Raw genomic sequence first — 14158 nt, 5'->3', positions numbered from 1 at the left:
ATACTGGATGTAAAACGAAAGCAGAAGATTTTCACTTCTGGAGGGAAGAGCACACAAACACATCCTTATAACATGGTTTAACGTACATTTGAACCAGATCATAGTTTTCTTTAAGTCATACATACTGGTAAAATTGTTTCTTACAGTGTTTTTTCTGCTTTACAGATTATTTAGCTGTTGCAGACACAGGCCACCGTGTTAACGGAACTCTTGCCAGGAAGAATAATTTGAAAGCCCATTTGCTGAAAGTCATTTCAAAACTACAGATGTCAGAACAAGGTCAGGAGATAAATATTGAAAAATTTAATCTTGTGAAATTAATTAAATTTGAAATTTATGCTAAAAGTTCCCTTATTGGTTATGTCAGGTAGGATCCAAATCAAATTCTATTTGGCTGCTTCTTTTTGGATTACATAGCTGCCTTCAGTTGTGTAGTGTTTGTTGTATATTTCCAACAAAGGCAATTGTTAATTCTATTTACAGTTAAATTAAATGATCTCTGCAATGTGCAGATGGGTAAGTATGGGCAAGACTGCAAATAAATTACTTATATGCTAAAAGATATATTAGACATCCAATACTGCTGGATGTCTACATACCAAATATTTAGTAATAGGTTATTTAGAACAAATTGAAAATTAGATATCATGTAGCAGAACACATCTCTCCAACCTGTCTCACACAGGATGCTGTTGTTGCAATGGTATTCCCTGTGCCGTTCATTGATGTGCATAGCTTTAGGGCTCACATACATCAGTACACCTTTTCTGGCATATTACACACAGGATAGTATCCATTCATACACTAAATGTTTGTTCTTATACCTGAATATTCATTATGCATTAATGTTATTGATCACAGTCCTGTCTCTGCCAGTTCAACGCAGACAGTAAGGGGAAGGAGCCCTGGGCAGAGTATTTAATATTCCATTTTCAAGGGAGATATATGGGGGGGGCAGAGTATCCTATGGTGGCTTTGCCTTAGCAGAAAGCATAGGAACCTACTACGGTGCCTTGTACTGAGTCAGATCATTGGACTATCTATCTCAGTTTTGTCTATCCTGATTGACAGCAACTCTCCAGGATTTCAGGCAGGAGGTCATTCCCAACCCTATGTGGAGATGCCAGGGATTGAACCTGGGATCTTCTGCATGCAAAGCAAAGTTGTTAACACTGCAGTATGTCCCTTCTCCTAAAATGTTTTACCTTGGGTAAATTGGGGCACCCAATTTTTGCCAATCCTCCCTTCCTACTGCATCCCTCTCCACCATAACCTATTCTCTTCTAGGGTGCCCCCCCAGCCCTCAGGGTCAACCTTTTGGTGATGATTTGAGGCTTAAATGGGTAGGAGGGATCAGTGGTGACCTGACTTGTGAAAGTGCTGATTCTCCATCTTCAAATGCATATAATATGGTAAATTTTAGGAATCACTTAAATATGCTAAATTTTCAAATGCTATTTTGGTCTAGAAATTTACCACTCAGTAGTAATAGCTTTTCATGTATACATAAATTTTGTATTCCTTTATCATGCAGTACCATCTACACTTTGGAACTCCCTGCCTATTGACATCAGGCAGGTGTCTTCACTATACTCTTTTCGGCACCTGCTTAAAACATTTTTGTTGAGACAAGCCTATCCAGACACATAGATAGTGGTGTGTTTTGATCTCTTTTTCACTTTCTGTTAATTTTAATTATATTTTATATGTTTAATTACTTGCTTTAAATGTTTTTATTGATAATTTTAATATTTTTGTAAACTGCTTGCAGATTTTATTATAGTCAAGTGATTTATAAATGTTGTTAAATAAAATAAAGTAAGTTAGAGATACTACTCTCTCTTCCATTACATTAAAATATGCTGATAAGATAGTATTGTTTATTTGACACATGTGTAGTGCAAACTTGTACACATCTATTAAGAACTAGGCTATAATCTATGTACACTTGTTTTGTACATAGTGGAACACAGTGGGTCTTGTTTCCACATAAATAAGCATAGAACCACAGTGTATGCTCTGCCTCCATAGGTGGAGGCATTATGCTTCCAAATGCCGGTTGCTAGAAACTGCAGGAGGGGAGAGTGCTCTTTGCACTCAGGTCCTGCTTGCAGACTTCCCATGGGCAACTGATTGGCCACTGTGAGAACAGGATGCTGGAATAGATGGTTCATTGGCCTGATTCAGCAGGCTTTTATGTCCTTATGACCAGGTTGGTTGCTTCTTTGGTGCAACGTGGATTTCCACACCCTACCAATATGATGTTCCCATGATTTGATACTGCACAGTATTTTGTCTGTCACTATAATGTGTCTGGCTGGCTATTAAAGTCATTTTCTGGGGGTTTTTTTGTAAACAGATAATGCAAGACAACGTCTGGATCAGTTGAAAGTCATTACAAGTCAGGCTCTAAATACTGCTGCAGCAATAACCCACACGACTGGTCCAATGGCTGAGAATCTGGCCAAATGGTCCCAAGATCTAAAGAACGTTAAGCCTGCAAGAGCAGCTTATGAACGCGCCACAGTCACAACAAGGGATACAGGTATGGTTATGGGAAATGATAAAAGAAATGGTATCCAGAATTGCCTGATGCCAGTATAATAGATACTGATCAGCAATACCTTATTGGGGGCACATTTGATTCTATCGGCACCTGGTCACAACTCATGAGGCTCTCTCAGCTTCTCTGACTTTTTTAAAAAATAGTCTTAATAGTTAAGATGTTTTAAATGTGCACTTAAAAACATTGTATTTTGGAACCAAACTTGCGCTCAGAGAAATTCCGCTTGTGCTGAAGGAAGGAGGTGGGGTGGCAATTTTTGCTGATGGTGCCTTAAAAACTGTTCTGGTGGGGGACTCTCCAGAACAGCATGGGGGCATCAGGGGAAGGGGAAATTGGCAAAAATCACAGCCCCACTCCGTTCCACCAGTGAGTAACTGGATTTTGATTCCCTCTGCAAACAGAAAGACTCCTTTTATTTGGGCTGCTAGTGTAGGGATGGAAAGATCTGTCAATTTTGGTTCTCTCAGTTTTGCATTTTTCCAATCTTAAATTCAGTTCTTCATATTTCTGTAGCAATTTGCAATTTTTAAAAAAAATCCTCATGAAAATTCTCCAGCATCTTGGTGCGAATTTCTCCTAATAAACACATTTTTGTAGGAAGTTTTGACGAATGTACACATTTTTGCAAGCCATTTCTCATCATGTAATCATATAATGCATCACTCCCCTCCAATGCATGCTCCTTTTCTTGTATAAAGTATACAGCCCAAGCCACACCCAATTTAAATGTAAATGTGAATAGAGGAGTCCGATAGATGAGATATATGCAGTACTGTAGTGGTAAATTCAGAAGTGCAGGATCCCTTCATGATAGTCACAGCCACAGCCACTCCTGCCCATTTTTTCCCGCTGGGTTAAGAATGAGATCCTTGTTAATTCCTTCATCGCAATGTACACTGTCCCACAACAACAGCTGTCCCTAGAATGCAAAAAGCATGAAATAAGCATTGAGCAGGGGGTTGGACTCAATGGCCTTATAGGCCCCTTCCAACTCTACTTTCTATGGTTCTAAAGGGGAGAGTGTTAGCTCCTGAGAAGAGAAATCAGTGGCTGATTTACCTCCTTTCATCCTGATTGGCTCCAATCAGCAGGAAAGGACGATTGGCTTGTAGGATGCTGGAGACATAGGGACCCTGCTTCCAAAAAAGTAAGGGGTCTAAGATACCGCTGAGACCCCGAACAACTACATCCCTGGATATGTGTGGCTGCCCTGTGACATCCTTTAGTCTGTGGGACTAAAAAGTCAATAGTTTATTTTACTACAGGTTACTTTTATGAACTATAAAATGTGTCAAGACATGGGCAGTTTATTATAGCAGTAAGGTTTTTAAAAAGTCCTTGAGAAAGCATTTTTATTTAATGATTTATATATTTTCTTATATTTCTATCTTGCCTTTCTTGCCTCATGTATTTCCTACAGAAATACAAGTACACCAAGGCAGTGGTGGTCGGTTCCCATTGGGAATGGTAGTGCAGAAGGCAGGGAGGTCAAGAGTGGCCGTGCCTGAACCAATGACAGGCAAAGCCATCTATTTCTGCTGTAATTCACTAATGCACTAATTCTGTGAAATAGAGTAGCCACAAAAAATAATTTATAGATTGTTACAGTGGGCAAGGTTTATAAATAAGTAAGTAAGTAAATATAAAATAAGTAGCAGTGCCTCTTTACTCCTTGTTACAAGCAAGATTTCCATGTGTTGTGAGTCTGAGGTTAATAATAATAATAATAATAATAATAATAATAATAAATTTAATTTCTTCGTCACCTATCTGGCCAATGGCCACTCTAGGCGACTTACAAAATTATTAAAATACAATTAATAAAATACAGTAATACAATAAAAACAATAGATCTACAACAACAATATTAAAACTGGGTAGGAGGCATTACAATTATATCGATTAACCCTCCCCGGATACCCCGAAGGCCTGCTGAAAAAGCCAGGTCTTTAAGGCTTTCCGAAATACATTTAGGGAAGAGGCATGCCGGAGATCTTGTAGGAGGGAGTTCCAAAGAGTGGGGGCCGCCACTGAGAATGCCCTCTCTCTTGTACCCGCCAATCTGGCTGTTTTTGTTGGCGGGATTGAGAGAAGGCCCTGTGTGGCCGATCTTGTCGGGCGGCATAATTGGTGGCGTTGAAGGCGCTCCGTGAGATAAACTGGGCCGAAACCGTATAGGGATTTAAAGGTCAATACCAACACTTTGAATTGGGCTCGGAAAACAACTGGAAGCCAGTGTAGGTCGAAAAACACTGGTGTGATGTGATCTCGGCAGCGACTATTCGTAAGTAGTTGAGCCGCCGCATTTTGTATCAGTTGTAATTTCCGGACCGTTTTCAAGGGTAACCCCACGTAGAGCGCATTACAGTAGTCCAAACGAGAGGTGATCAGGGCGTGTACCACCAGTGGGAGCTGATGAACAGGAAGGTAGGGTTGCAGCCTTCGTATGAGGTGTAGTTGGTACCAGGCTGCCCGGCTCACTGCCGAAATCTGAGCCTCCATGGACAGCCTGGAATCAAGCACAACCCCAAGGCTGCGGACCTGGTCCTTTAGGGGTAAACTCACCCCATTGAACTTCAGGTCAATGTCACCCAACCTTCTCTTGTCCCCCACAAGTAGTACCTCGGTTTTATCAGGGTTCAACTTCAGCTTGTTCCTTCCCATCCATCGACTCACGGATTCCAGGCAGTTGGACAAGGTCTCCACAGCCAATTCTGGTGAAGATTTAAACGAGAGATAGAGCTGAGTGTCATCCGCATATTGATGACACTGCAGCCCAAATCTCCTGATGATTGCTCCCAGCGGCTTCATATAGATGTTAAATAGCATGGGAGAGAGGATAGAGCCCTGTGGCACACCACAATTGAGAGGCCAAGGGTCTGATACCTCCTCCCCCAACGCTACCTGTTGGTACCTGTCGGAGAGAAAGGAATGGAACCACTGTAATACAGTGCCTCCAATTCCCAATCCCTCCAGGCGAAGCAGAAGGATACTTTTGAAAAAAGTTTGAAAAGGTTTGAAAAATGTGTATAGAATAACCTTTTAACTTTTCACAGAATGGAATTATTGCTACTCTTGGCCTGTAACATTGCTAGCAAATAACCTACCCACCCTCTTCTTTCCTTTTCAATGATAGTGAAGAGTCTCACAGAAGTCCTTCCACAGCTGCTAGATAAGCTGCGGACAGTGGAACAGAAATGGCCAGCAAACAATGTCTCAGCCAGCATTCAGAGGGTCAGAGAGCTCATTGCACAGACGAGGAGTGTAGCAAGCAAGGTAAAGATGCTGCTGGAAGTTTAACCCATTTAATTTAGAGCCTAATCTAGTATTTGAGCATCTCCTGAATTGAAACTTGATGTTTCAATAACTGGATGACTCTTGGCATTTACAGCTGTTAACATTGGAGTATGAATGATAGAATGACACTGATACTATGATAGTGTCTAGTGCCATGGAATTCCTATCTCCAGGATACCTCCAGAATATCCAGCCGCTAGAAGGCAACTGCAGGAGATGATTATTGCCATCATGTACTTCTTGCGGGCTTCCCAAGGCATCTGGTTGGCTACTGTGGGAAAGCTACTCTAGAACAAATGGAATGTGTGGGGGCTTATTCAGTTAAGTCCTACTCTGAGTAGATTCATTGATAACTATGGACTTAAGTTAGATATTTATTTCAATGATTCTATTCAGAATATGAGTTTGTCAGATACCTCTGTGTGTGTGTGTGTGTGTGTGTGTGCGTGTGTGTGTGAGTGTGTATGTGTGTGAGTGTGTGTGTGTGAGAGAGAGAGAGAGAGAGAGAGATAATTACAAAACTATGTTCTGTTACAACTTTATTGGTTGTAGAGTGGTAAAGTGGGGGAAATGTTTTCAAAAAGACATTTAAATCTCCAGATTGAAGCTTACCACAGTGTTTCCTATCCCTTTTTATTTATTTAAGGTTTTATATCCCACATATAAATGAAAGATTTATGCATACAGCTTACAATACATAAAAATGCTGCATTTGGTAGATGAATATCAATGAATGCATAAATATTTTAGGGATGAATGTCCTGACAATACAGTTTTGCACTAATGCGGCTCCACTGTGTATATTTTATACCTGACGCACATCAGCATGAGACTAAACTGCAGCTTTCTATATTCATAGCAAATATATTAACTGATTTTAATGATATTAATGACACTAGATATATTTTACATTTTAGCAAATTTTGTAGTTGGACCCAGACTTCCCATGAGCAGTGCTCTGTTTACATACACTCCCGCATTGTTCCCAGGAAGTAGGGAACAATGGGATTTGCAACCCCCTGAAAAACCAGTCTGGAGGGTTGGGGGACCTGCACGGAATATGGTGCTGGTGTTTCCAGGGAGAACAGGGAATCAAATTGCCCCACACACTTCCACCTGCAGGTGGATCTTCTGGATTGTAGTTCCTTCTCCAAACAGAAGGCACCCTTCCATTCATGGAAGGCCACATCCAGCTCCATCCCATCATTTGTTAACCTTCTCATATACTTTTACAACTCCGCCTGTGGAATAGTGCATTAAAATGAATGAACAAATGACATTTTGTAGCTTTTTTTAATTAATCTCTTTCCCCCATACATATGAATTACCAAGTCAGATGGAGGTCACTTGCCATGGATCATCCTGTTATTAGGTATAACTGTTGCTTGGGATTTTTGCAGAGTCCCCCTAATTTATATCTCCAAAGATAAACATAACATCTAACACATTTCAACCTCCAGGTTCAAGTCTCAATGTCATTTGAAGGTCAGTCTGTTGTTGAAGTCAATCCTCAAACAAACATGGAAGACCTAAAGGCTTTCACATCTTTGAGTTTGTACATGATGCTTCATAAGGACAATCCAGAGCTGGCAGCACCACAGGATCAATTTATTCTGTATCTAGGAAGCAAAAATGTAAGATTCATTTACTTTTTCTCATAGAAAATGCACCATTTTACAAATTATGTGGTTTGGGGTTTTTCATCAGTATGGTTTTATTTCCTAAAACTGAGATTTCAATAGTAGCATGCAGAGAATTAGTGATTTTCCAAACATCCTATGTGCAGATTCTCCGTTCCTTCCATTTTTTCATTGTTTTCTTCAGTCTCTTTCAATAGCAAATTATTTTATCTGCTACAGAGGTTCCTTGATACAACCACATTTCCAATCAACTCTCCAGATTCGGAATACATTGAAGAAATGACTGCACTTTAGCTTTCATGGTTTACATTCAATCAGCATAGGATTGCTAGCAATGTATAAAACAGAGATAAAGATTAAGAGTGCTTATTTTCCTGTTCACAATAAGAGTTTGTTGATTTCCTATTGAACAATGATAGCTCCTCACCTCCCCAAGAACCTTTAGGCATAATTCAGTATTGAAAGATGTTCTGAAGGCTACATTACAAATCCATAATGGATAGTTCATAATACTATACTGAAATGTAGTGGGGCTGCTTGTCAACAAGAGACATGTCAGAGGATACCTGACCAAACATGGGTAAGGTTGCATCATTGTGCCTATCATGTGGTGGTGATGAACAAAGCTTACTTCTTTGCCACAATTGCATATGCAAGTAGCCATCTGGCAGAGTTTTTCCGAGTGATGAATAGGGTCTTGTAATGTGGCCAAGACAGCGTTGCTCTGACACCCTCGTAGGCCTGCTGTAACAAATTTGTGCACCCTTTAGGGACAAAATTCCTCAGATTCAGACAGAATAGGATCAAGCAAGTCCAATGGAGGCATTCAGAGCACGGTCTGTTTCATCTGTATTATTGAGGCCCTGAGGACTTGGACAAGCTGTTTGAAGAAGTGTGACTGACCATCTACCCCCTTGACTTTTGCCCATCTTGGCTTCTCCAAGCTAGCATTAGGGGGCTGACTGGGTGGGTCCAGGAAGTGATCAATGTTTCACAGGAGGAGGGGGAGGTACCATCAGCCTTGAAGGAGGCCACGGGTGTCCTTAAGACGACACCCCTGGATTCAGAAATGTTAAATAATGATCGCCCAGTAGCTAATATCCCCTTTTTGGGCAAGGTGTTTAAGAAGTGGTGGCAGTCCAGCTTCAGGCATGCTTGGAGGAAACTGATTACTTACCTGGCCGTGGTACTGAAACAACCTTGGTCACCCTAAATGATGACACTTGTCAGGAGAGATAAAGGGAGAACAACCCTGCTTGTTCTCCTTGATCTCTGGAGCATCTCAAGGAGATGCGGATTGCAGGGACTGTGCTTCAGTGGTTCTGCTCTTACCTCCAGGGCAGCTTCCAGAAAGTAGTTATGGGAGGCTTAGTGTTTGGCAGCGTGGGAGCTGGCCTGTGGTGTTCTACAGGGTTCCATCGTGTCCTGCATGCTGTTTAACATCTATATGAAATCACAGGGAGCTCTTATCAGGATATTTGGAGTGATGTGTCATCAATACGCAGATGACACCCAGTATATGCTGATGACACTTCGTCTGAATCCTGAAAAGACAAAGGTGTTATGTGTCCCGAGTTCTAACATCCAGGAGATGGGAGACAGCCTGTCCTGGAAGGGGTTGTGCTCACCTAGAAAGAGCAGGTCTTCAGCTTGGGGGTGTTTCTGGATTCATTGCTGTCACTGGAGGTTCAGGTGGCCTCAGTGGCTAGGAGTGCCCTTTACCAGCTCTGGCTGGTTCATCAGCTATAACCCCTTTTGGACAGAAGTTACTTGGCCAATGTACTCCATGCTCTGCTAACTTCCAGACTGAATTACTGCAATCTACTCTATGTGGGGTTGATCTTGAAGATGACTCAGAAACTTCAGCTGGTCCAAAATGCAGCAGCCAGATTACTGGCTGGGGTTCCATTTAGACCTCATATAACCCTTGTTCTTTGACAGTTTTAAAGAACTGGGGTTGTACCCCATGAAATCATCCAATTCACACAAGAACCGCTTATGCAACAGATTGTTCCCTCCCTCAGATCTGTTCTGGGGTTTCCTCCAGCTCTCCAGATCAGATTTGGGGAGAGGGGCACATACAGAGAGGAGAATTACGGAAGTTCTATCTTCAAGCAGAAGGCTTTGTGCAAATGAGACAACTTCATTTCCTCCCAGATTGGATTGGATAGGATTTTTTCCCCCAAATTACAGCTGGCAACCATATGTCATAGCTAGTATGCCTATACTGAGCAAAGAGCTAGGCTTCTTTTGTGTAGAGAAATATTATCTTATCACAGGAGTATGATGTGCAGCACCTTGCTGCTGCAGTAACAGCTATACTGCTTCTTTGTCCTAATATTTCTAGATGGCACATTTTAAGAATCCAAGTTTGCCACAATTTAATATTATACTTCACCTCTCTTCAGATGCTGCAATAAAAATGGGTTGACAAAAATGTCCTCATGGCTTGTTAACCAGAGAGTATGACATTGAAACCTTTTGACTTTAAAACTCATTCCGCAATAAGGGCACATGTCCACAGATTTTGGCTTACGAGTTCCCATGGTCATGAAAATGATATATATTTTATTATTTATTTTTATTTATTTATTTATTACATTTTTATCCCGCCCCACTAGCATAGCTCTCTGGGCGGTGTACAACAAAGCAATACAAATATATACAATAAAATCCAATAATAACATACAACAAAAATACAAAAAATACAAAAAGCTAAAAACAATTACAACACATTTTAAAACTGAATTAAGTTAGATTAAAAAGCCTCAGAAAAGAGGAAGGTTTTAACTTGGCGCCGAAAGGATAACAATGTCGGCGCCAAGCGCACCTCATCGGGGAGACTGTTCCACAGTTCGGGGGCCACCACTGAGAAGGCCCTAGTTCTTGTTATCACCCTCCGAGCTTCTCTATGAGTCGGAACTTGGAGGAGAGCCTTCGATGTAGAACGCAGTGTACGGGCAGGTTCGTATCGGGAGAGGCGTTCCAACAGATAGGCTTTATAGGTCAAAACTAGCACTTTGAATCTGGCCCGGAAGCAAATTGGAAGCCAGTGCAGGCGAGCCAGAACAGGTGTTATATGTTTGGACCGCTTGGTCCTCATTATCAATCTGGCCGCCGCGTTTTGCACAAGCTGTAGCTTCCGAACTGTCTTCAGAGGCAGCCCTATGTAGAGCGCATTGCAGTAATCCAGTTGCGAGGTTACCAGAGCATGTACGACTGATGTGAGGTCCTCCCTGCTCAGATAAATTATATAACCTAAGCACGTAACCCAAGATCTGTAGCATAAGTCTGGCAATTGGTAGGGATGTCACCTAATTAAAGAAATCTTAATTTAGCTTATTGATTAATTGGTCGGTTGATCTAAATGTGGGCAACAACAATTATTATGCAGCAGAGAAGCATATTTTCTTGTGTTTCTAGCAAATGAAATAATCCTGTTCATACAAGGGCTTGTGTTTTTGCATCCTCAAATCTACTCCAGAGGAATAGAGGGAAACCCAGTACAGGACAGGGTTGGGGAGGAGAGGGAGGGGAAGATGTGTTGTGCAAGTGGTAGCCCTTGCACAAACAGGATAACTTCATAGGATACAACCCTTTCTTTTTAGAGGATGCACAAATATGTTGCAGCAGGCATCATTAGGAAGACATATTCCCTCCTGTGTGAGACAAAAGGGAAGATGCCTTTTAAGATGATACCAGCCATCTGCAGTTTTCAATATGCATTAAAAAATTAAAAATCAAGGACACCATTTTCATTGATTAATTTGTTAAAAACTTTAACAAGGGCCTAACTACACATGATGCTAAATGCATCACTACCAATCATGTTTGGTGGTTTTTGTTTAATAATAAGGGCAAAGGGGCACAATTTTCATCAGAACCATCACATAAGGGGAAGATAGGTTTAACTTCCCAGCCATGATCCTGATTTTAAAATAAATATACATATTTTTTAAAACTCTGCGATTAGCAATAGAAAAAAAAATCAGTTGGTGAAATCTCTTATTCCCGCATGCTGCAGTCCCAATGACAGTTGGGGAGGGGAGGCTGTCCTTACTCTTAAAACCACTGACATTGTTGGCAATTATGCATTTAGAGACATGTGTAATTAACAGGTCAACAGATTGTCCCTATACAATTGTGGCTTTTGACATAAAAAAGATTACTCACCCCTTCTTTAAGTAATTTATTAACAGTGTCTACTTAGATATAAGCCCCATTGATTTCAGTGAGGCTTACTCCCTGGTATAGGACTGTGGCTTAAATGTGGCAGCCCTACAGTGTGGTCCCCAAGCTTTGGAGACCCATCAAAATCATAGAGAGGTTTTTGGGGGGAACTGACATAAGGGGGACAGTTGATCAGTGCAATGCCATCTGATCATGGTGCCAGCCAGGGAGTGTTTATTCTCTTGGAAATATCTCAGGTTCAGTCCCTGGTATAACTAGGTAGAACTGGGAATAACTTCTACCTGGAACCCTGCAGAGCTGCTGCCAGCAGTTATTATTGACAATGCTGATCTAGATGGGCCAATGGTCTGACTTGGTATAAGATAGCTTCCTATGTTCCATGCAAAGGAGATACTGAGAATCAGGTTCAGCAGGATGTATCACCTTTCTAAAGTGCTGGTGCTTAAAATGTCTGCCCTGCAGCCCCAGCCAGGCACATACTAGCTGCTGCCATCTCTGGCTCCTCTTTACCATCCTTACCATCTGGGATTGAGCCCTGTCTATGTCTCTTCTTGCTTTTTCCTGCCAGTAATACAGCTTACTTATACAGCCATATTGTATTTATTAATTAATTGTTACACCTATATTACCTATGTTGTCTCTTGAAATCTTTATGACTGTATATTTTTGATTCCTTTTCTAGACAAAAAATTATCTGGGCCTTGCAATTAAGAACAACAACTTAGTATACATTTATAATTTGGGTGGTGGTGACGTGGAGATACCATTAGATTCCAAGCCAGTGAGCTCTTGGCCTGCTTACTTCAGCCTTGTGAAAATAGAGAGGTAATATGACCTACATTTCTTGCATAGCTGCATGAGTTGAACAAAATCCAGAGGAAACAAGAAATATTGTTTTTGTTGGCATTGCATTGTGGAGTAATGATGAACGGTGTTCAGATGGCAAACCCTGCTTAATTATTATCAGTATTGACTGCTTCATTACAGTCAATCCCAAGGACAGGAGAAAGAACATAAGTTTAGAAAAGTTTCCATTTCTTTTTTTAAATCACTACATCTGCTAAAATGCTTTTAAAAATAGGTTATTAAAATCAGTTACAGGAAAAATAATCAGAAACCAAGGTCACTTTCCATTATTCCATAGCAGTGGTTTTGAGAATGTGTTCCTTCCAGGTAACTGGGTATCCACATTGAGAAAAACAATAATGGCAGACAAGAAGCTTGCCCACCACCACCCACCTTCCCCTGAAAACATATGCATGAAAAGAACGCTGACTCTCAGGGACAAATCAGATGTGATTAAGTGAGTGTAAGCTAGAGCATTTCTGGGTGATTTCAGGGAGGGCAAATAGCACAACCAAAACTTGGCTGGGGAAGCAAATTCAGGCTGCAGCAGACACACTAGCTGCTTCAAAAGCAACTAGAATGTTTTCTCTGGCTTTGGTTTAAAATGTGTTTGCCCATAGCTGGACACATCTTCCTTACCCAATACTGATCTCAGAGCTTTTAGGACCACCCACAGCAAAACATTGGGCCAATCACTGTCTCTGCCCAACCTATAGCAAAGCTTTTTCATTAAACACACCCTGAAGCAGCAACAAGTTAATCTACTAACGGTTTTGATTTCTATGTGAAGTTGATTTCACAGAGAAATGCACTGGAGCTGCATTTGCCCAGGTTTTGGAGTAAAGGGGAGGAGTTTGTCTAGCATGTTGCTTCTTCAGAAAAAAGAGGTGGAGATGCACAACTGCAAGTATGTCTCTACCCTCATTCTGGGAGACAGAGACTTACCACTATAATACAAGACAGCAGAGGGTTTCCTTAAGGACTCCTGCAGAAGATCTGTTTATTCAGTATTATTCTGATTTGCTTGCACAAATCTTATGTGCTGGTTAGACTATGTCCAGCTTTTGTTGAAAATTCATTCTGATTTGTTTACAGGGCAGTTATATGACAATGAACATTCATCCTGCATTCATCGTAATTTGCTTGTGTAGTGTTTACATGCCTTCCCTTTAATTCTTTCATTCACTTGATACTTTTCAATGCATTTTCCTGTCACTTTCCAAACTGCAAAAACTCTGAAATTATAGCCTGAAGCTCATTTTATTCCCCCCCTTTTTAACCTCTTCACCTCAGTCCCATTTTAATAACACTCCCCTACATTTCTTAACTTTAATTTATGTCTTTTTAACTATTTTAATGGTTTTTGTGTTTTATTATTGTACAGTAGGGCCCCACTTTACGGCGTTCTGCTTTACAGCACTTCGTTCATGCGGTGGTTTTCAATTAGGGAAAGGCCCCACTCTTACAGCATTTGTTCCGCTAATACGGTGGGTTTTTTTCCATTGCGCGCCATTTTGACATCATTTTGATGTCATTTTCGCGCGACGCAGCCCATTATAGTCTATGGGGCCCCACTTTACGGCGATTTCCGCTTTATGGCAGGGGCCTGGTCCCTAAC

The 14158-nt window shown here is 41.1% G+C and overlaps 1 protein-coding gene across 1 annotated transcript in view; it reads left to right on the top strand.

Moving 5' to 3' along the window:
- The window catches only part of LAMA4 (laminin subunit alpha 4), a 150694-nt gene that overhangs the window by 80007 nt on the left and 56529 nt on the right, over positions 1-14158 (top strand). Inside the window, exons 16-20 of the mRNA XM_061623652.1 lie at positions 166-279; positions 2360-2545; positions 5703-5842; positions 7324-7497; positions 12377-12519. Coding sequence (XP_061479636.1) covers positions 166-279; positions 2360-2545; positions 5703-5842; positions 7324-7497; positions 12377-12519 — 757 coding nt within the window. The remainder of the gene's footprint in view (positions 1-165; positions 280-2359; positions 2546-5702; positions 5843-7323; positions 7498-12376; positions 12520-14158) is intronic.

This window comes from Rhineura floridana, chromosome 4, assembly GCF_030035675.1.
Source record: "Rhineura floridana isolate rRhiFlo1 chromosome 4, rRhiFlo1.hap2, whole genome shotgun sequence".
Taxonomy (NCBI): domain Eukaryota; kingdom Metazoa; phylum Chordata; class Lepidosauria; order Squamata; family Rhineuridae; genus Rhineura; species Rhineura floridana.
This window is presented reverse-complemented; position numbering and strand designations above follow the sequence as displayed.